The 23,867-nt window shown below is 45.6% G+C and overlaps 1 protein-coding gene across 5 annotated transcripts in view; it reads right to left on the bottom strand.

Moving 5' to 3' along the window:
- The window catches only part of LOC105021626 (inactive rhomboid protein 2), a 32,601-nt gene that overhangs the window by 4,049 nt on the left and 4,685 nt on the right, over positions 1–23,867 (bottom strand). For 4 of the 5 annotated variants that reach the window (XM_010889408.4, XM_010889409.5, XM_010889410.5 and 1 more), the window contains 15 exons: positions 18,318–18,473; positions 17,114–17,238; positions 16,472–16,676; positions 14,890–15,090; positions 14,506–14,637; positions 12,568–12,668; positions 11,331–11,540; positions 11,106–11,217; positions 10,915–10,989; positions 5,655–5,816; positions 3,608–3,693; positions 3,371–3,434; positions 2,261–2,431; positions 2,030–2,130; positions 1,509–1,662 (listed from right to left, as the gene is read on the bottom strand). In XM_010889408.4, coding sequence (XP_010887710.1) covers positions 1,509–1,662; positions 2,030–2,130; positions 2,261–2,431; positions 3,371–3,434; positions 3,608–3,693; positions 5,655–5,816; positions 10,915–10,989; positions 11,106–11,217; positions 11,331–11,540; positions 12,568–12,668; positions 14,506–14,637; positions 14,890–15,090; positions 16,472–16,676; positions 17,114–17,238; positions 18,318–18,473 — 2,055 coding nt within the window. Of the gene's footprint in view, positions 1–1,508; positions 1,663–2,029; positions 2,131–2,260; positions 2,432–3,370; positions 3,435–3,607; positions 3,694–5,654; positions 5,817–10,914; positions 10,990–11,105; positions 11,218–11,330; positions 11,541–12,567; positions 12,669–14,505; positions 14,638–14,889; positions 15,091–16,471; positions 16,677–17,113; positions 17,239–18,317; positions 18,474–18,771; positions 18,830–23,867 lie in introns of those variants that run through there. The other variant, XM_020049856.3, reaches the window with a different exon arrangement.

Below are 23,867 nucleotides of genomic sequence, written 5' to 3'. Positions count from 1 at the left end.
GCAAAAGAGACACAGACAGACTGATGAAATGGAGCGGGGGAAAGAAATGGGGTAGGGGAACAGAGAGGTCTGCTACACCCGGTTTGGTTTGATACCAAGTCAAACAGCAGATTCCCCAGAGCCCTTCCTGAAGCTTCCTCAATGAGCTTAAACCAGCAGCCAGGCAGACAACCCAAACCCCCCCCACCCCCCTACTCACACTGATCCAACAGGACAGTCCTATTACCGCTGTCCTTGGGAATGGTTTAGGTAGCCTATTTTAAATTGTTTTGAGCTAGGCTGCGTTCCTCACTGAACATGTTTCTGTATTTGGTTTATTATTATAAAAAACGGGAAAAAAGGATGGTGTTTTAAAAATATATCCAAATGTATAAATGGCTGGATGGGGAGGAGTCTAAATAAATCAGGAAGTCACGGTGTGGGGCCTCTAAAAAGAGCTGCAGGTCACCAACCCAGGCTATGCTTAGATCACAGTTGTAGCCTAATGAAACAACACGTTTCCTGGCAAAGAAAACATGGTCACCTGCCTGAAGACTCTTTAGTGGCGGCTGCCTTGGCAACCCGTCTCTCACGCCTTATCACACAGGTACACTTAATCTGGTAGCATGGCTGTCAGAGGATTGGACTGTCTTTCCAGACTCACAGCAGGAGATGAGAGGAACTTGGAGCACCTCTTTAGAGTGGACGGTGCCGTGTGCGTTACATTACCCAACGTAAACGGTCTACACACGCATGACGAGATTCAGATGTACAAGATCAGCTGTGTCTGAGATTTAAGGCATGAACGTGAGACCCAGTCCTGTGTGTTGGACCAAGGAAAGCAAACTTATTTCTTTTCCCAGCCTCTACAGCTAGGGCGATCCAGGCACAACAACCTGACTACTGTCTGTCTGAAGCCTTGTCTGAAAAAGCTGTCCTTAAGAAAACGTGACTCAGGTGACATGGAGGGGGGCAGAAGGAGGAGGCTTATGCAGGGGAAACGTTTCCCGTTCTAGACATGGTCACATTCAGTGCCGTAATCCCTCCTTCCTAAGCTTAACAGCAACTGAGCCAAGCTCAGCAGGCGATCAGAATAGCTTTCAACCCTAATTTTACCCGCTAAGTTGAACGAGTGCACAATAGTTACAAGGGGAGAACAGGGTGTGAATGAGACAATTGGAAGCTGGCCTTGATAAGACAGCCATGTTTGTATGAGGGCCGGGTTGGAAATGTAGCCGGGACGCTGTACTACTACAGTAAGAAACACAGGCTATTCAATGACCACAGATAGTCAAGAGGCAGTTAACGTACCATCTGAACAACACCACCGGTTTGAGTATTGGATGCTTACAATAGTGGGAAGAGCGCCCCCTACTGGCAATTCAACACCACTCCCCCAAACTATCTGGTCTCCTATCCAGGTCAGTTTGAAAACCCATATTTTTTTCAGGTCTTCTCGCACCCATCGTATCAGCTGTCCCAAAAAACCCTGGAGCACCTGGGTGGAGTTCAGCAGTAACTGCCCGTACCTCGGCTCTGTAGGGGAGAAACAGGGCGCTGGCCAGGTTGCCAGTGATGCCGGAGAGGACGTAGATGATGGAGATGCGGACCCAGCCGGCCAGCTTCTCCAGGTCTCTGAGGATGGTCATCTGGAACACCACGGACACCAGGCAGTGGAGGAGCCTGGAGACGGCCGGAGGAGTGGTCAGAGGACGACAACCCACACCCACCCACCCACGAGCTACACGCACCTGAGAATCTCTAAGAAAGCGGATTCAAGTCCCTCTGTCTCACACACACACACACACACACATTCAGTTAAACCAAAACAGCAGCCCATGCTGTAAAGCCATATTATCTAAGACTCATGTGGGTAACCGATAAAAATGAGTAGACACACCTACAGCATACCCTGCTATCTCTTCACTAATTACACATAATGCAGGGTTACCCTGAAAACACAGAAGCAGGAACTCTGTGTGTCCTGGTTAGGGCGTTGCTTTGTACCGATGGTGGGTGTTATTTTTGTGGAGGGAGGGGGCCTACGTACCCAGCATGCAGGAACAGGGACAGCCACAGCCGGTAGAACTGATCCGGGATGTCTGGGTTGAGAAAAGGCAGCAGGCCGCACACGTCATCCAGACAATGGACCTGTCGATCAAGGGACAACCAATTAAAACAGGGAGGTAGGCCAGACAGGGCGGGGGACATGGCAAGCCAGATGTGAGTGGGGGGGCTAGGCAGGCCAGACAACAGCCAGCAGGAACACACAGACACATACCTGAGAACAGAGAGTGGCCTCCTCGTGAAAGTAGCCGTGCATGAAGGAGCAGTACTCCCTGGTGGTGATCTGACAGCGGCCCTTGGTACCTATGCAGCAGGGCCGCCCCTTGATGGTGCAGTCCATGTGTCTGTAGCCGGTCAGGTTCCACTTGCGGGGGGAGGTACAGACCTGAGATCAGAGGGGAAAGGGACTGAACCCGGGAGATCAGAGGGGAAAGGGACTGAACCCGGGAGATCAGAGGGGAAAGGGACTGAACCCGGGAGATCAGAGGGGAAAGGGACTGAACCCGGGAGATCAGAGGGGAAAGGGACTGAACCCGGGAGATCAGAGGGGAAAGGGACTGAACCCGGGAGATCAGAGGGGAAAGGGACTGAACCCGGGAGATCAGAGGGGAAAGGGACTGAACCCGGGAGATCAGAGGGGAAAGGGACTGAACCCGGGAGATCAGAGGGGAAAGGGACTGAACCCGGGAGATCAGAGGGGAAAGGGACTGAACCCGGGAGATTAGAGGGGAAAGGGACTGAACCCGGGAGATCAGAGGGGAAAGGGACTGAACCCGGGAGATCAGAGGGGAAAGGGACTGAACCCGGTGAAATCCTATGAAGTTGGGCTAGGCCTGAATGGCGCAGCGGTGAAATCACTGCCTAGCAGCCACAGCGAGAACGTGGTTTGAGTCCTGCTCACAATTTAGCCCAGGGGTCCAAGTGCAATTGCCAGCACTGTCTGGGATAGGTTACCTTGCCTTGCCTGATGATACCGTGTGGCAACATGATCACCATGAGCTCCGGTCCAGCAAGCACGTTCTCCCTGTCAACTAATGACTACGGTCTGGACATTATGTCAACATTAACTGTCCCGTGGGAGTCCAATGGGCGTAGCTGCCATGAAGCAGGGCCTTAATCACAAATTGAATATCACGAAATGGGGGGGGGGGGGGGGTGCTAAAAACAAAACAACCCCCAAAAAATACACATGAAGTTGTATATTTTAGAGGTTTCATATCAAATCCTGAGCATGTTTACTTTCACTGACCAAGACCCGAAAAAAAGCACAGTTTTCAGCGCTCTTAACCAGAACCTTTCATTAAAGGACCACGCTGACACTCACCGGCCACTGTGTAATGTCATCAGGCCAGATGTGAGGTTCTGCTGAGGCAGGCTCTTCACAGGTCCTGTTCCCAGCATGCATTAGGAAAACAGAATGCAGGACGACACTTTAGGATACCCTTTTAAGACAGTTACAACTTTTTGAATGCTTAACATGTATACTCCAGTGTGTGTGTGTGTGTGTGTGTGTGTGTGTGTTAGGCCAGTAGTTGGTGTTGAACAGTAACTGAGACAGTACCTGGGGTCTTGGTGACAAACAGAGCCAGATGACCTCAAAATATCCACTTGTTCATAACTCCATTTCATGAAGGTGGCCAAGGTCTCCTACAAACACAGCCAGAAAAAAGTTTATCATTTAGTCAGAAAATGACTCAAAAGGGATCTCCAAGTGGAACGACAGAGTGTGTTTAAAAATGACTAGGAGCAAGAAAGGAACAGAGAGAAAGAGAATACCCTAAGACATGATGTTATGCTTCAGTTGGAGACATAGACACTAGCTGTCCCAACGGCTACTTTCCCAAAGGTCATCATACAATCCCAGAAAATCACAGCTGTCAATAGAGGCAGAGACTCCGGAGAATAATTTAATTAATAAATCGGTACAAACTCAAAGTTTAATTGGAAATTATAACATTTGGTTAGAACTGAAAAAAAGTACTGACCAGAAAATATGTATTCCTTTAATACATATTACACACAAAAGAAATCCTGTATTTGTCTGAGGAAATACTCCCCATCTTTGAAGAAGTCTTCCAAGGGAACTGTGCTCATCTGGAGGGTCACAAACGCACGCGCATGAACACTACCTGACCACAAGCAAGAGGGGGCCTCAATATCACAGGCCTTACAGTTCACGGTTTTAATCTCATCATAGAGAGAACGATGACAGCAACATCAACGGAAATGTAAGAGACATGTCACAGCTACTTAGAAGACTGGGCCTGTACTATGCCAACAGAAAAAGCAGCACAATTAAAGCCGACATTAAACAAACCAGAAAGGACTACAGAGGACTGTTTATTTACAGATTTTAAAACTATCAGGAAAAAAATTTCAGAACACTATCAAACCAAAAACACAAGAAACTAAATAATAGGGAGTTACACCTTCAAAACTATACCAATCAGCCATAACATTATGACCACCTGCCTAATATTGTGTTGGTCCCCCTTCTGTGGCCAAAACAGCCCTGACCCATCGAGGCATGGACTCCACTAGACCTCTGAAGGTGTGCTAAGGTATCTGGCACCAAGACATTAGCAGCATGTCCTGTAAGTTGCAAGGTGGGGCCTCCATGGATCGGACTTGTTTGTCCAGCATATCCAACAGATCCTCGATTGGATTTAGATGTGAGGAATTTGGAGGCCAAGTCAACACCTTGAACTCACTGTTGTGTTCCTCAAACCCTTCCAGAACCATTTTTGCTTTGTGGCGGGGGCGAATTATCCTGCTGACAGAGGTCAATGCCATGAGGGAATACTGTTGCCATGAAAGGGTGCACATGGTCTGCAACAATGCTCAGGTAGGTGGTACATGTCAAAGTAACATACACATGAAGGGCAGGACCCAAGTTTTCCCAGCAGAATATTGCCCAAAACATCACACTGCCTCCTCCGGCTTGCCTTCTTCCCATAGTGCATCCTGGTGCCATGTGTTCTCCAGGTAAGCGACACACACGCACCCGGCCATCCACGTGATGTAAAAGAAAACGTGATTCATCAGACCAGGCCACCTTCTTCCATTGCTCCGTGGTCCAGTTCTGATGCTCACGTGCCCATTATTGTAGGCCCTTTCGGCAGTGGTACAGGGGTCAGCATGGGCACCCTGACTGGTCTTCGGCTACGCAGCCCCATATGCAACAAACTGTGATGCACTGTTTTCTGACACCTATTAGTACCAGCATTAACTTTTTCAGCAATTTGAGCAAAATAGCTGTCTGCTATTACTATGACGACTGTAGCTCTATGTAAGATACCAGACTTTCCATGTCAGTCAAGTCCATTGAATTGAGAGAGAGAGAGAGCGTGAGAGCAGACAGGCCTATTAACTATTAATTACCTGCTTTGGCAATGTAAATAAAATGTTTCCCATGCCAATGAAGAATGAAATGGGGAAATGGGGAAAAAAGAAAAATAGAGAAGAGAGAAAAAGCAAAGATGGAGTGTGTAACAGAGTACAATAGTGGCTTGTGTGTGTCTACCACAATATTTGTGTGGGTCTACCATAATACATGCTTTTGTGCGTAGACTGCACGTGTCTTTGTCTCTGTGTGTACATGCGCCTACCGAGCAGTCTTTGCGGACAGTCTGGACACAGCCCGAGTTGTCATTCTGAACACAGCAGCCCGTCTCTCTCTCCTCGTCCTTGGCCAGCTGGATGAGGCTGACTATCTGGCTGTCCTTTCGTATGCAGGGGGAGAACTTGGCCCCCAAGTGGATCAGGTCCTCCTAAAGACAGGGAAACAATTAAGATACAATACAGGAACACGTTGATGCTCTGTGTGGCCAGTTTAAGCACCCAAAAGGGTTGTCCTTGCAGGGCTTTTCACCATCACCCTTCCACAACATGTCTAATTGGTATGTGTCTCAAACATATAAAAAAATGTAATTCACATACCAAAAAACAATATTACAGCAAAATATGTGTCTTGCTATTTGACCCCAGCACATTTGCCTTTTTTTACTGTTAGATTTAAATGGTTTATCAACACACTGACAAGCAGTAAACCGTAAGCGACACGGACAAGAAGTCAATTTGACATGCAAATCGGACCATTTGGACCTTGTTATGTGTAACATTTGAACAGTGTCCTTGAAAATCAGCAGCTTACTGTGTAGGCATGGTGCAACCATGACAATGCAGAAAGTAACGTGACTTTATTATGATGCTCAGAAGCTGATAATAATCAGAGAACCGTTTGACCTATAATTTGACCCCCAGAAAAAAAGTTTTTTTAATCGACATTTTCCACTAAAAACCTGATAATTGTTTTTATGTCTACTACCATAGACCACGGATTCTGACTGATTTGACGATTTACATTCAACAAACATGTGGCACCTACAGCTTCTGAATTAGGACATTCTGGGCAACATTTAGTATAGATAACAGAGTTGATCTTACCTATCAGTTACAAGTCAAACTGACCTGGGACATCAATGACATCAATAGAAAGCTGAACTTAATCTTACAACCCACAAAAACAGGTAGGTCTTTGACTTAGCAGGTTGTTGTTTGAGGTTTTCTAGTTAATCTCTAACCGACAATGACATATTGTCATGAGTTTACATTTTATCTGGTTCATCATAGTGTCACAACACAGACCAACGTACACAGTGTGTACTTGAAAGGATCCCAAACCCTTAATATTCTCCATGTTTTGTTGTGTAATAGAATTAAAAATTGGTTCAATTATTTTTTGTCATTAATCTGCATGCAAATACTGCCTAATGACAAACCAAAAACACATTTTTAGAAATCTTCGCCAATTTATTGAAAATAAAAACAAATATCTCATGTACATAAGCATTCAGAACCTTTTTTCAGTACATTGTAGAAGTGCCTTTGTCAGCGATCACAGCTTTGAGTCTTCTTGGGTATGAATCTACCAGCTTTGCACAATTGGATTCGGGTTTCTCCCACTCTTCCTTATAGATCTTCTCAAGCTGTCAGATTGAATGGGAAGCACCTTTGAACTATAATCTTCAGGTCTGCCACCAAATGTTTGAGTTCAAGCCCGGGCTTTGGCTGGGCTGCTCAAGGACGTTGACAGACGATGAGTTTTAACCCCACTTCTAAAGGACCTTGCGGTTTTGTTCTCCATTCATCCTTCCCTCAATTCTGGCCAGTCTCCCAGTCCCTGAGAAGCATCCCCATAGTATGACGCTCCAACCACCATGATCCAGCACAGATATCAGCCAGTTGATGAGAGACCCCTTGTTTTCACCGCTTGGCATTCAGGCCTAATGGTTTGATTTTGGGTATCATCAGAACAAAGAATCACTTCCCTAATGCTTTCACAGTCTTTCAGGTGTCATGCCATATGTGTTTTACTCAGGGGTGGCTTCACTCTAGTCACTCCACCATGAAGGCCTGATTGGTGGAGTGCTGCAGAAATGACTGTATTTCGGGCAGGTTCTACCATCAAAACAGATCAAATCTAAATCTGAGTGGCCACTGGATTCTTGTTCACCTGCCTGATCAAAGCCCCTTCTTGCCCAATTACTAAGTTGGGCCGGACAGCCAGACAGCAAGAGGAATAGTCTTTGTGGTTCCAAACTTCTTCCATTTCTCAATGATGCTCCTGGGAACCTTCCCCAAATAAATAACTTGACACAATTCTCTCTCTGAGGTCTGAGTCCAAGTTCTAGAGACATCACAAGGATGACAGGATGCATGTGAGCTTAATTTGGAGTGTCATGGCAAAGGGTCTGAACACTTAATGTTAGATTTTCGGTTTTCCATTTCCAATAAACTGGCAGAATTTTTTTTTTTAAAGTGCTTTTGCTTTGTTATTCTACTGTGCCTAACAAATATATACTTAATCCATTTTAAATTAAGTCCAAATCTAGAGAGTAAAGAGGCCTCAAAACATCCAAAGGCTTTCTAGTTAGCCACCAGAACCACAGCAACAGTCCACAAAGCTACTAGATATGTTGTGTGGTAACGCCTTTGTATGAAATTTATACTGTGGTCCATCTGGCATATTGTAGAGGGGCCATTGTACGTCTTTACTGGAAACAACCATCACGTTAAATTGTCACACCGCCTTGGTTAAGCAGAAATTGTGGGTAAGAGTCTGGGTCTAAAACATCATGTGGTTACTGAACAACTGCATATGTAGCTATAATTAAATAGCTATAATTTTGTATAAGACGAAAATGAAAGTCCTACTCCACTTCCCTCTGAACTCACTCAACACTACATACGCCAACGTCTTTGCTGACTCAAAAGCACAAAACAAATTGTCATTGCAACTTACTAAAAACATGTCTCTGCCATCAATTAGGACACGCCCCCCTTGATTCTTAGCTTTCGCTAAGTGTACTGGTTACAAGACTGATTTCACTAACAGAATAACATTAGCAATGTGACCATGGAGCTTGGGTCCCAGCAGCAGCCCCGTCCAGCATGATTGTGATTAACAGGAAATCAGGCACAACCAGAGGCACCTGTTAGGATAACTCTATCCCTGTCCGCAATAAAACAGGAGAAACTAAGCAGCTCGATGTGGCCAGTTTGAATCACACAGATCATCTCTCCAAGTTAAAAAGAGCTACGACGGGCAGAGAGGACGAAGCGACACTGCATGGGGAGGTCTGCAGCTCTACCAAGCCACCGCATTCTTAGAATAGCTCTTAGTGTTCCAATGTCATAGTGTTAAGTGTTCCAATGTCATAGTGTTAAGTGTTCCAATGTCATAGTGTTAAGTTTTCCGATGTCAGTGTTAAGTGTTCCAATGTCATAGTGTTAAGTGTTCCAATGTCATAGTGTTAAGTGTTCCAATGTCATAGTGTTAAGTGTTCCAATGTCATAGTGTTAAGTGTTCCAATGTCATAGTGGACTGTTGTAGAACCAAGTACTTATCTCCCACCTACGTAAGCTGTGATGTATAGCAGTAGTCTTAGTTGTGTTCTAATTGTATCTTCTAGTTTAGCTGAAAGTTTACCATCAGCCGCATTTGTGGTAACCCTAGCTGAATGCTCGGAGGAATATAATTTATACTGGTGTGAGAAACCTCCCTGTGCCTTTGTTTAAACTGTGTCTGCTTTATATGGAGTGTCAAAATAAATCTACATAAACAGGAAACTGAGACTTTGTTGTTGTTGGCAAAAAATGTTACCTAGTACTGCCTTATTGTATGTTTCTGTCCAGTTGCCCACTAACCATTTACAGTAAGGAATTAAGGTATGTAATTGTTTCCCTGGGATGCCAAAAATGTAACACTTAATATTTTCTTCTGTATTCTAGCACTTTGAAATTACAGCAGATATGAAAGCAAATTCTGCCCATGGCCCCGCATTTTTAGGGGAACCAAAATTATCTGTACAGGTCAACATTATGTATAATAAAATATATATAATTAGTACTTCTTAGTATATCCTTTGCTTACAATGATTGCTTGAAGTCAGCCAAACATAGGCATTACCAGACTCACAGCTCATTACCCTTAGTTGTCTACTCAGTACAGCAGTTTTGCTCATCTTTATAACATGTTCCAATAATTTGAGCTGACTGTCCAGTATCTTGTTCCATAACCTCATAACAAGGCATGAAACAGTTTTTTTTTGTTTTTTTTATTGGAAGATTTGTAGTACCATAAATAAACTCAAAACAACAGTGGTTTATTTCAGCTGACGGATATATGTATAAAACCTAACTCAGTCAAATCTTTAAAATTGTGGCATGTTGCTTTCATATATTCTTAAGTCTATATAAAAATGTTTTTTGTATATGGATGTAATCATACACAATGCAGCATATCAAAAAACAGGTTAGTCTAATTTGAACTGTAATTTCAGCAACTTTGTTAGCCAACTCAGGCAAGTCTGCTCTAGTTGAGGACTTAAGGAACAGTAAGACCTGTTTTCTCCATTCAAATTTTATAAACAAACAAGATCCCCAAATACAATAAACTGGTTGTGTTTCTTCCCCATATGAATCAGTTTCAGCTCTGACCAACCCACACAACCATCTGAACACCATGACAACACCATGAAACCATGACTACCTGCGAAGAAATGTTACCATTGCCCCACAAAAGTTGTGGCCCGTGCCGAGGAAAGGAAACAACTAATTAAGAGTCTCAGAGCAAAGACAAACAGAAGATAGCGGAACAAACGTTCACCATATAGAAAAATAAAAAAGACCATTACTCCATTACTTGTGCCAGACAGGACCACTTCCCTCCAACACCACCACTGAAAATGGCACAGAAACCTGTTGGTGCTTGGGTAATCCATTTGGGGACTCAAATACTCTCGGGATAATCAACAACAGCAAACAGGTTCAAACAGAGTTCGTAGGACGTACTAGAGGATCCCAAAGATTTCAGACCAGTGGCCATTCAGGTTAGAGAACAGGACAAAACAATACGGTTGTATGAACGTCGGTAGCAAGTACTGAAAATGCCAAACAGGGACAGGCAAAGTTTCAATGAAAACAGTGGTAACATTTTGGGTAGGTAGGCATAGGTAGGCATATATTTTCATTAAATAATGCAAATTGAAGCCCTTTGCCTACAAAACAAGGATCCAAGACTTGGGATTTTCATAGCATATTTCTACTATATGGTTTAAAGTGGCAGACCAATGATATCAAAGTACTTCTTGACAGTTACCTTGAGTACATCCCCTTTAATGTTTGTACATTGTATTAATACAAGAGTCAAGTACTCAAGTACAGAGCCTCTTTAGAGTTGAATGTTCCCCTCCCAGGCTCACTGCAGAAGGGAAATGCATCATAGAAACTGAAGCCCCTACACAAGAAAGAGCAGAAAGGAGGCCGAGCGTTTGAACAAGATCTCAGACGGTGCCAGTAACTTACAGAGCCAGGTCCGATCCAGAAGTTCTCCTGCTGGATGAACTTGACGCTCTCATACACCCCTTTGTTCTTCAGCACCTGGGGGACGGCGGGACACATAGACGCGCGGTCAGGAGAAACAGCGGCGACAGGTGGCAACGTTTCGCCACTTCGGACCAAACGGGGGGGGGGGGGGGTCTCCATCTGTGACTCACCAATTCCGAGGAGGAGTGCTGGGCGAAGCCCACTGGGGCAAAGCCGTAAGTGGCGCACGACAGGATGGTGATGACCACGTGCACAAACGTTATCCAGTAGGTGAAGTAGGGTCTGAGGGGGAAAAGAGGAAATTAAATGCGAGTACATTTCTTTCACCGGGTTACGGTGGACGGCCAAACAGTTTCCACGTGTATCGCGTGCGTGCGTGTGCGCGTGCGGCTGACCTGTGGCTGCTGAAGTCGTCCAGCTGTTTCTGCACCTGGCTGCTGATGCTGCGCCGGTAGTGACGGTTCAGCCACTTGCCCACCACGCCCATGCCATACTCACGCTTGGGCTTGTCGAAGGCAAAGTGTTTGACCTGGGAGGCGATGCGGCGACCCCGCTGCTGACCGCCCTTAGCTACATAATGGACGGCGGTGGTAGTTGCATCCCGACTGGAGAGCGACAGAGAGAGGGAGGAAGGGGATGAGGTACAAAGAGGAACAGTGGAGTACAGAGACCCACTCAGGGTCAAATGCTGTTAAAAGCCGAAAAGGGTCTGGCTGATTCAGTCTTCCTCCATCACCCAGTTGACTCTTATACCCTCCATCCCCTCTTCCTCCATCACCCAGTTGACTCTTATACCCACCCTCCCCTCTTCCTCCATCACCCAGTTGACTCATATAACATCCCTCCCTCCCCTCTTCCTCCATCACACAGTTGACTCTTATACCCTCCCTCCCCTCTTCCTCCATCACCCAGTTGACTCTTATACCCTCCCTCCCCTCTTCCTCCATCACCCAGTTGACTCTTATACCCTCCCTCCCCTCTTCCTCCATCACACAGTTGACTCTTATACCCTCCCTCCCCTCTTCCTCCATCACCCAGTTGACTCTTATACCCACCCTCCCCTCTTCCTCCATCACCCAGTTGACTCTTATACCCTCCCTCCCCTCTTCCTCCATCACCCAGTTGACTCTTATAACATCCCTCCCTCCCCTCTTCCTCCATCACCCAGTTGACTCTTATACCCTCCCTCCCTTCTTCCTCCATCACCCAGTTGACTCTTATACCCTCCCTCCCCTCTTCCTCCATCACCCAGTTGAGTCTTATACCCTCCCTCCCCTCTTCCTCCATCACACAGTTGAGTCTTATACCCTCCCTCCCCTCTTCCTCCATCACCCAGTTGACTCTTATACCCTCCCTCCCCCCTTCCTCCATCACCCAGTTGACTCTTATACCCTCCCTCCCCTCTTCCTCCATCACCCAGTTGACTCTTATACCCTCCCTCCCCTCTTCCTCCATCACCCAGTTGACTCTTATACCCTCCCTCCCCTCTTCCTCCATCACCCAGTTGACTCTTATACCCTCCCTCCCCTCTTCCTCCATCACCCAGTTGAGTCTTATACCCTCCCTCCCCTCTTCCTCCAACACCCAGTTGACTCTTATACCCTCCCTCCCCTCTCTCGGTCGGCTACTCACAAGTTCTGGTAAGAGTCTGGCTGGTCTCCGTAGGCTGCCGACATGGGTGGGGACTCGAACACATCGTCAGCCATGGAGTACATCTCTTCGTGGGCATCCACCTGAGAGAGAGAGTGAGAGACTAAGAAATAGAGCTTTTATAATCAGGCCCACAGGCTGAAAACCCACCTTAACATTCTAAATGAGTAAAGGCCATTCAGGGATTTTACTGCATAGAAAACTGAAAGGTGACTGCCCTCCCAAAATCTTGCACCGCCTCTGTGTGTCGGCATGGTAAAAGATAACTTTGCACTCATTAGTTAAACACCGGCAAAATAGTGCAGCAAGTGTTACAGTAGGAGGAAACTTTTTTTCAAATTATCAGCGTTGCCAGGACAGGGTAGGTTTCCCCCACAACTGGGCTATTTTTAATGTGCTTGCGCGGGTCGATTTACAGATAGGGAGAAAAAATAAAAACATAGATAAAACAGTGTTTGAGGTTTCTTTTTAGGAGTATGCAGGTTTTCAAGTCTGAAAGGCAATAGACACCAATAATACTGACAGATTGATTCTAAGATTGATGAGTGATTAAATTTTTTTGTGATTCCTAGATCCTCTAATAAACACAGAGCCAGTTGTTCTGACACTCAACAGCTAAACGTTTTCGGGGGGCCCACACATAATGAAAAGGGAATGATATGCGCTGTACGCTAGAACCATTGTGGAGCCGATGTGTTACAGGGCTTAGTTAAACAACCAAGCAGAAACTATAGGCTGGATGCACTTAAATTCCATTAAAAATAACATGAGGGTAAAAAACAAATGAAATAAAAGATTAATATTCTTTAATATGTAAAGAATAAATGTATTGCTTGTATATTTGGTTGCTATTAGGGGGAACACTGTAGTGTACATTAGCTGCTCAAGTGGACAACAGGGCAGATTTAAACACTATAATTGTTGTCTTTTTTCAAGTGTGTAGCCAGATATACAAAGTATATCACAGAAGGGGGTCCAGATATTATACTTTCACATAGCTTCTTAACTTCCAAGACATTGCATTAGTACTTTACAAAATTTGGATCGGGGGAAATTATTTGATTAAAAGGTGAGGACAGAGCATACAGACTGAATGTGAACATTACACTGTGGATTTCACATACATTCCATTAAATTACTTTTCGGTACATTTGCTCGTAATAAGATCTGACTAACCTGTACAGAATATCATCAGTGCAGAGCCACTGCTCTCATTCCTTTACAACCCTCTAAAACTGGAGTACAACTTCCAAGTGAGAAACCACCCTTCCAGGCACCTTATTAGATTCATTAAGTTCTTTGCCCTGTGAGAACTCCAAAAAGCTTCCATTAAACATTCGACACCCACATCTGGCCACTAAATTCAGCCCCTACGTGTCCCCACTCAACCGGCCCGGCGTTCCACACCCCAGACACCCTCACATCTCTCCAGACCGAATCACTCTCTCCCTCCCTCATCAACGGACACATCCAGCAGCTGGCCCATTACTTTGGGAGCAGGGCTGGGATTAATCTGGGGGCACATACGGACAGCTTGAAGAGAGGGATGGAGACCCGAAATAGCCACCTGACATTTGACGTTAATTATCCATTGGTGAGAGCCAGCGTGACGGCTAAGCTCAGAGAACGAGAGAGAGAGAGAGAGACAGGTCACCTGGAGCACAGAAGGAAAGGGAGAGAATGTAGTGATGGAGCGTAGGAAGAGAAAGACATGGAGGCTATTACAGAAATCAAAAGACAGAAGAAGAGGGAGAAACAGAGAGAGAGAGAGAGAAAGAGAGAGAGAGAGAGAGAGAGAGAGAGAGACAGTCTGCCAAATGACTGAAACGGAGTTCTTAACTTGCTGAAGACGAGGCAGGAACGGTGACAGTCTGCTAAAAGACGCTAACGTAAAAGGTGAAAGGAGGACAGAGGACTTACCTTGCTGAAGAAAACGGATGACTCCGGCGTGTCGGCGGAATCCACCGTGTCCTCATCCAACCAGCTGGGACGGACGAAGCTCCGACGGGGAAAGCTGCGACCGGTCTGCGAGCCAGCTAGGCCCGGACGACCCTGAGGCAGGAGAACGCAGGAGAATGGTGAGACTGGAACCGATGCGGGCAGAGACCATCGTGGGGGGGGGGGTGAAGAGGCCCCTCGGGCTTAACACCGGAGAACTCACACTATCGACATTCACACAGACGCCCCCCCTCAAATATCAATAAGCACCGCATTCACTAATAAGCACTTACGAATGAATACCAGTCGGACTGAGCACTCCGCCACACATTTAAATACAGGCGAAGGCAGCGCCACAGCGCTCACCCTGAGAAAGTTGGAGGCCGCGCGCACGCTCATGCGGGCCACTGACTCCCTCTTGCGTCGGGGAAGTCGGGCGTAGCCCCAGGAGCGCTGCGAGGTGAAGGAGGAGAGAGACGTAATGCCCGGGGTGTGGGGGGTCCGGGGAGGCCGGTCCGTCTCATCCTGGTTGCGGAAAGCCCGGCCCCGCGCCAGGGGGTCCACGATCTGGGGGAGGGGATTAAAGGTTCAGTTCAGAGTGACGAGGCGGTAGAAAACAATGAGAGGAGGTACGGACACAAGCGAATATGGTCGCGTTGATAGCACCACGAAGTGAACTCTTTAAACTATGACTATTCAACCAGGATCCAGAGCAAGCTGGGCCGAGGTCACAATAAAAGGCACTCCTAAAGTCAAGGGGCTACCCAAGCGGGCGCGTTAGTGTGTTCACAAGTGCATGTTTAGTAGTCGGACTGAATGTACTGGAAAGAAAAAGAGCAAGAGAGAGACATGCAGGAGGGAGGCAGGCGGGGGGGGGTGTAGCAGAACATAACGGTTTTCTTACCAGAGTCTTTACAGGAGCCGACAGAGCAAAGGCCAGAGGAAAAAATTGTGAGTGAGCGATTGAAGGGGGGTGATGGGGGGGGGGGGACAAGGTGGCACGGAGTTGCAACGCGAGAGAGCCGTCGGAGGAGAGGGCAGTGTCAGGACCTCCGTTGAAGGCTGTCTGGGGCTCAGGCGGAGGCTGGGAAGAGGGGGGGGCGGGGGGGACCCTGCATTATTCAGGCCCGACGAGGGTGCACTTCCCCTGGAGCGGCCCTGACCCAAACCCCACCTCCTCTACAACCTGTCCCTTCTCCCCGGAGGTCCGAAGCCGAGTCCTGTCTAACGCGCCGGACAGTCCCGTCATGCGGTGTCGATTTGACGCCGCACGACACAGTAGAGCAGTCGAAAAACCATCTCTAGACAAGCCCGGCGGTCCGGGCCCTTAATGGAAAGGCAAGAAAGGGTTTCTGGCCACTTTATTTCTTATGCATTTCCAGTTATATGGGACCTGGGGGGCTGAGGCAAGGAATATTGGCACATTTTGTAATGAGAAGCGAAAGGCTATGACAGGGGGAAAAATGCGGTTTCCATCTTGATGAAAATAGAGGTCACTAAATGTCTACATAGCTTCTTGGCATCTAATCAAAACATTGAAGGCTTGTCATTACCCTGATAGCGGAGGTGGGGATTTTCAGCCATGTAACAGATTTTAAAGGCATTGTGCAACTATTGGAGGTCATTTTTTGTCATTTCACAAGAACTTTGTCAGTTCTTCTCTGATAGATTACCATGGAGGTTTGATATCTTGTTTATGGGATAGTAAAACAGCAAGTCCAGGATTACCTCTTAAGAGGTTATGACGAAGTTGAACTTGGAAAAAAAGCCGTCGTAACCAAGGCAACAATCGTGCAGAGCATATAAACCACACTTACTGATAGTGTGTGGAGGTTAAATTACCAGTCACGGAAAATGATACTCTAAAGAAGAATCCCCTTCAGAATAACACTTGAGGTCCCCCCACAAGGACAGTAAAACGTAAAGTGCGGGTGTGAGTGTGCATTACCCGGGGCATTTTGCGAGCGGCGGGCGAGTCTAGGCCCTGGTCGGTGCTGGCGAGGGAGTCGGGCTCGCGGTACTGGGCCTTGAGGCGACCGTAGCGCTGACTGCAGTGCCGCAGGCTCTTCCTCTGCCACAGCTGCTGCTTGGTCTCGCAGTCCTCCCCGACGCCGAACCAACCTGCAGCCTGGGCCGTCGCCTGGGCCGTACCTCTGGGGGACGGGAGGGAGGGAGGGAGTGAGGGTCACCGGGGGGGGGGAGGAGGGAAGGGAGTGAGGGTCACGAGGTAGGGGGGAGGTTCAGGGTCACGGGGGGATACGACTCGATTATGTCCAACATTCCAACCGGTCCCAGAAGGAAACGCTCGGCTGAACCCCCCTCTTTTTGGTACAGTCCCACCTAAAGCTAACCTCTCGAACAACCCTAAACCTAACAACTCACTGTGTCTTCACCTGGCTTCCTGTCCGTCTCCGATAGCATCAGGAGCATTCAGCATCTCACCACCCTACCTTTTGTTTTTCTAAAACATCCCCTTCTTTTTTTGCCTCTTCTCGTTAAGCCGACCGCTTCCTGCCTCCCCCCCACCCCCCCCGTTAAACCTTCTCCCCCCCCCCCCCACAGATTGGCATGTTCCCCCGGCTTGGCTTACTTGCGTATGCTCTGTGACAATGAGGCCTGTCTGCGGAAGGCCGTCCTCCGGTTGTCAGCCATGTGAATGTCGCCGTCAGTACCATCGTCGGACTGGGGACTGGCCGGCTGCAGGCTCACACTCTTCTTCAAGGACGAGGAGGACGAGGGGGGGGGGCAAAGAGGAAGTCAGTTTACTGTGGCCAACTTAAATGGATTCACCACACCAAGTATGATTTCTTAGTGATATGTTCACACAAAGGATTGCCTCATTAAGGAAAAAGTATCAAGAATTGTCTTGATAGGCATTTCTGAGACTGCAGGACAATGGATGAATCTCTAGTCCATTAGCTGGGGAAACACACTGCAAACCCTATTGAACACAAGCTTTATGATCCCTTCCCCTTATATTCAACTTTGGTGCACAAAACCCGTTCCATTGCTTTTAAAGGGAGACTGATCTAGACCTGCGGCACCACATGAGACATAAATAATGAAATGATGGGAAAACCAACAGGCTCCAGACCCTTTAATGGGCCAGTTGACCAGCCCTGATCTATACTTGGTCTATATGGCAGAGACAGAGTCTTTAACTGCCTGTGTGTGTGCCTGCAGGGTTGCATGCAGTTAGCCACCAGAGGCTTTCTGTCAGAGTATCCCCCTTGTAAAGACAGTGTTTAAAAATGTCACACGCGCGCGCTCGCGTTCACTCCATCGCAAAGACACACACATTTACTCAGAAATGTTAATAGGGACACAAAAAGTTGGTCCATAACCCTAACCTTAACCTCTTCTGTACCTTAATAGACATTTTAAAGTGAACACAAACCAAAATGTCTCTTTTTAGCAGGTTAGAGAGCCAAAAACACAGCCAAATAATTCTCAGAAATGGAACTTCGAACAAAACAGCTCTCTGGGTGAGGCTTCAACATTGAAAGGAAGTGTGAATTCAGGTTTAACAAGCTAAAAAAGGGAATTATGGAAGTCAAACACTGACTAACATGACTACATTTGTGAACAAGATATTTAAAAAGCTGTTTTTCAGGTTTCACCTTTGGATTACTTTTCCCATGCATTTTCCTGGTCAGACAGCATAGCCGGGAAAATCTATTTTCTGACATGTAAATGGGGTGATGATGACATGCTCCCAGTAAAACTGTTTCAGCTGAAGGCTGAAATGCGCTGACTTTAGTGCAAACGTTTCCTCAGGGACGACCACAATGTACCTGCTTGACAGCCTCAGCTCTCTCTTGTCGGTCCTCTTCTCGGGGAGGGATGGATATGACCAGACTGGGGGGCTTCTTGCTCTTTAACCGGCTGTCAGACTGACTGCCGTTTGGAGGAGGATCCTCCCCTTCTTGTGATGACATCATACCGCCGTTCTGGGTAAAGTAGAAAATAGATAAATGCGTCAGGATAAATTCACAGTGCTTGCATTTGTGTTGTTTTTTCTCTTACTGTAAAGTACTTCTCTTATGTACTCTGAATTCTCAGGTCACTTTTTCACTGTAAAAACTCCCTTTAGAACGTCAGACTCAGTGGTTCCATGTACAGTGACACGTGGGTCGGATCTCTTCTGGAACTCGAGTCATACCACGCTTGGCACAGTAAAAACACTGCCACTTTTAAACACTGAAACTGAAATTAGCTACTTGAACAAAAACACATTAACCAACTGACCACAGGAGGAGGAAATAGGAGGAACCCAGTTTTGAAAATGCACGGTTATTTCCCCAGGCCACAAACTCAGTGTCCTGTTGAAAAAAAACATTCAATTTAGAACTGGGAACAGAAACAAGACCATTTGAATTCCAGCGATTGTTTTCCTGAAACTTCTAGGTTTCCCAGAAACTCAGTACAGTTAAACCACTTTGGTGAATCTGTAAGGCGTGGGGGAAAGAAGCAAACTGTCCATAGGACCGGCTTCTTCAGTCAGGCTGGAAAGATCGCGACCCTAGTCTAACCCTAGTCTCATTCAACAAGGTGGTGTAAATTAGCCACCAAACCCGAAAGAAAACAGACAGAACCAGTGAGACATGTCTAATAAAAAAACTCCTATTCTATTTCCATTGAACAACACGTCTGGTTTTACAGCCCGATAAACCCAACCCAGCAACTTGGCCTAGGAGCATAGCCCCATAAAATACTCTTGGGTAAAAGTCACTGAGACCAGAACTACATAAATAATTTCCATATCCCTGGGGTCCAGTAGCTCCCAACAGAGAAGCTGCCATTTCACCGCAGCCACAATGGGGGTGTTTCAGAAAGCAGGGTTAACATACTCTTCAAACCACAGCTCTGGGTGGACTGACTGAGCTGTCAAACTCAGAGTTGACGGTTTCAGAACAGGTGGTAACAATTAGTTCAGTCAACTCTGAGTTAAGTTAACCCTGAGTAAAGCATGTGCACGAGGAGAGAAAAAGCCCTCATCAATGGAACGCAAATAACGTGATTCATCATGGCAACAGGAGAAAAGGGGCTTAAACCCCCTACTTCTCAGTGGAGTTAAAAATTCAGGAATGCATTTGCAGAATATGAGAATATATTCAAGAAAACAAGCAATACAGTAGCAGCAGCAAAATAATGTGAGCTTGGCAGGGCAGACATTTGCTGAGAGTCAATGGCCCTCATTTATCATTCTTGCGTAGAAACGGGCGTATATGTTGGCGTAAGATTTTGCTTACACTCCTCTCACCGCCTGATTTATGAACCTGTGCGTACCTTTAAAATCTAGGTGTACGCAATACCTGCCCTTGATAAATGCCGCGGCTGAAAACGATCGTCATTAGAATAACACGCCCCTATATATTCAAGTCTCCGCTTCCCCCACGCCCTCATTTTACGCCATGGACACACGGAAGACGGCAAAAAAGAGAAACTTCTCTGACGTGGAGATTGAGACGATCACCAGGGAGGTAGAAAGAAATACAATTGTTTTATTTGGCAGTTTAAAAAGTGGAATAAAAGGCACCCACAAAAGCAAAATATGGACCCAAATTACAAGTGCTGTTAATAGTGTGGGGGTTGAGAAGCACACTCCAGCAGAGGTAAGAATGTTTTATTGCTTAATACAAGTAAAGCATGAGTTTTCTTTATTGCTTAATATAGACCGATCAAGTTAAGCATGAGTTTTCTTGTTTATTGTAGGTGAAAAAAAGTGGTCTGATTCAAAGATCGCCACAAAGAGGCGCGTCTCGGCACTAAAGAGGAGCCAGAGTCAGACTGGGGGAGGCCCACCGGATCCAAGTCTCCAGCTGACACAGAACGAGGAGCGTTATAAAGCTGTTCTTATGAAGCTATTTGGATGAGCAAATGATCCCAATGCATTTTACAGCACGCGTTTGAAACCATTAGCATTTCATTTCGTATCACGTCACATGTATTGGGGTGTTCAGTAGTGATGATGATGTGATGTGGAGTACCATTCATTCACATTAATAATTGCATGACAATTTGTAATATTCGTCTTATTATTTTATGATTTTTATTATTAATGACGTTTATTGTTGTTTAGAAGAAGAATGTCGTTATTATTATTATTATTTAAAAGAAGAATGTCATTTTTATTATTTTGTCAGTCTGAATTATATTTTGGTCATTAAAAGCCTTTTATTACTGAACCCAGTATGTGTGCAACTGCCGGGCCTAACCCTGAAACGTAATGTAAAGCGCACAGGCTCGCATCTGAAGGAATACATATAAATCAAATGCTTTGGTAAAGTCACACAAATTAAACATTGAAGTCCATGTTGCACAAAAATAAACACTTAAGTTTATAATTATGTTGTTGTTGTTTTTTTTACAGTGGGTCATAATATATCATAACTTTTAGTTTGTCAGTGCGTTAGGATCAAAACGTGCGTACACCACCTCCTGAGCTGGCGTAGGATTTGAGAGTGCCGTACGCCAACGTCCATATTGATAAATCTCAAAGTCACCGTGGTTTTGGGTGTACGCTGGAAATTTGGTGTACGCACTTTTGATAAATGAGGGCCAGTGTGTGAGAATTCATTGAAAAATAGAAAAAAGTTAAATCGTGAGTGTTCCACTCATTAAACATTTGTGTGTGTGGGGGTGCAATAATTATGCAGGTGCAACCACTTGGCAGCAACTGAAGGTGAAATATAAAAATATACTTCACACAGGAAAAGTATAATTGCAGTACAAGCAATTGTGATGTTGTTCAGCCTCTCTTCACTAATTTGAAGGTTTTCAGTGGCTTCATTCAACATGCGATATATTTAAGAGATAAGTAAAAATAAAAGTAAAAAACGTTTAATATTATCTATTTGAAAGTAACACCTAAATGCCTTTATTCAGTCAATACTCCAAATGTGAGCTTATTGGACATGTTGAAATTGGACCTCCATTATAGCCAATAGAAAAAAAGGTCCACCACCACCACTCACAGAGGCTGTAGAGGTGCTCTCAGTCAAAACAGGTGGGGGTCAACCACCACCACTCACAGAGGCTGTAGAGGTGCTCTCATCCTGAAGCTGTTCCTGTGTTAAATGTGCTAAATAGTAACACTCAAAAAGATAATCATCAGGGAATGATAAAACATCCAAGTGGGGTCTGATCACTCTCTCCCAACAGAGTATTTGTGCTTCAATATAAACTGGCTCTTCTGGAAAAGGACACACCCTGTCTGACACATTCAGATGGCAGATTTCAGTTAAGAGTAGGACAAACTCAGGGTTAGTTGAATAAAACCTGCGAGCGAGCTTCATGGAATATGTTGCCATAGTAACTGACTCAGAGAACCGCTGAACTGGCTCTTTGAAACCATAAACCCAAAGTCTCCATCAACTCTGAGTTAACTAACTCAAGGTTTTCACTAAACCCGCTTTCTGAAATACCCCCAAAATCTTTAGGGTGGAAAATATTGACTGTCCAGGCAAACGTTCATTAGAACAGTGTACACATGACCGACGCAAACCCCAAACCCGGCCCCAGAACTCGCTTTAATTACAAACCCTGTGTTAATATCCCCTCTTCAGGATTCAGCAACAGCATTAAAGCACATGTCGACAACGTTATTCGACATGCAATTAATTAAGAGGTTATTGCGGGTCGCTAGACTGAAAGGGTATGGTTTTCTGTGTGGTATGTGAACCTGTCAATAGGGTCCCTGCCAGTCATTGATTCAAGCTTTGCGGTAGGAGCTTGAATTAATGCATGGTGTCAGGTTGAGGTGAGATGACTCAGTGAACAGCTTGCAGCTAGAAGGCTCCAGTATACAATGTTACAAACCTCCCGAAGTCCAAGACACGTGGCGTTTGTATTAAATACGGGCCAAATATAAACATGAGGCTTCCAGCCCAAAGTTTGACACTGCAACCATTTGGTAGTTTTGCATTATTAATGAGTTGTGTTGACCCACCTTGGGTCATAAAACTATGATTTGAACAGTTACGTTTACCATCCACATGATTCCTGTAATGAAAGTCTTCAGTTCAGTGGGGCCTTTGTTTTTGTAGATATGCAAAAAGATCTGGTGCATGGAACACTAATGCCTACGGCAGAAAATGGGAGTTTGAACCATGCAACCACATTTTCAGGGTAAAAGTTAGCAGTTCATATAAAAGATTACTTAATTTAGTTTAGATTTAGTAGAAAAACAAACAACTGTATTCAAGAGGTATCCAATATACCCCAGCCTTCTTGGCTGGTCGATTGGCAGGGGTATAGTATTGCTTCCTACCTTCAGATTCAGGTCTCAGTACTGAGACTCCAGTGCTCACTCAGAAATCAAATTTCATGCCTGATATTTACATTGTATAATGACAAATTTAACATCAAGCCTGGAACATACCAACGGCTTTATTCTGCCGGGCCATACGTAACTACAACCTAGTCTTGTCAAGGTCTTAAAGCCTTGGTTTTCCAGGGTTTCCATAAATCAATAGAAAAGGCTTAGATGTCAGGAGGGACCATCACAAGTTTGGCAACCGGACACCCGTCAAGTGAACGGGCATCATGTCTGTGGGAGTGGAATAGGACCGTGGAGTGGGGGAAGGCAAGCTCTTACGTTCCTATGGGACCACGTCCGCTTCACTCCCAAACAGATAATGAAATATCCAAGGCTTTCACTAATGGAGGGGTTTTAACAGTCCTGTCTGGCATTGAGTGGCTGCCAGTTGTAAAGCACCTCCGGCTATCAACATGGAGGCCGAGGCTCCTTTTATAGTTTCCGTGGGGAGACAGTGGAGTGTTGTTAGAAAGGTATGAGAGATCTGTCACCAGTTGACATCGTCTGATTACGAGTCTTATTCTCAAAATGCCGGTGATGCAATGCAATATGGGAATGCTATTCTGGTATATAACCTGCGTACTTGCTTTCCCACCTCTTTGTCATGATATATATTAAGGATAATTCCATGCATAGCAGCTTTGGTGTGGAGTTCATGTCAGATTACTAGCCACAGATTAGCTAAAAATCAAAGGCTTTAGATTGCAGACTGAGATTATCCTGTTGAAGAGAATGGTGCTATTGCTAAACTCATTAGGCCGGATTTTTGGGACTGGTAGTATCAACTACAATCAGCACCTAGTCTATGCCAATAGGGACACCAAAAGCCGGGTTGTATTGCCAAATCCTATGGTCATCTTGAAAATGCAACCAAATCTGGAATAGCAAACCATCTGGGTCAGGTTTTTCAAGAATCTTATAAAACAAGCAAAATAAAGGAATTTGAGGAGAATTTAAAAGGAAACTACAAAGGAACATGGGTGATTACGAGGCAATAACATGACATTATCCACAATCCTCTTCA

The sequence above is a fragment of the Esox lucius genome, chromosome 9, assembly GCF_011004845.1.
Source record: "Esox lucius isolate fEsoLuc1 chromosome 9, fEsoLuc1.pri, whole genome shotgun sequence".
NCBI lineage: Eukaryota > Metazoa > Chordata > Actinopteri > Esociformes > Esocidae > Esox > Esox lucius.
Note: the sequence above shows the minus strand (reverse complement) of the source record. Positions and strands in the feature narration are given on the sequence as shown.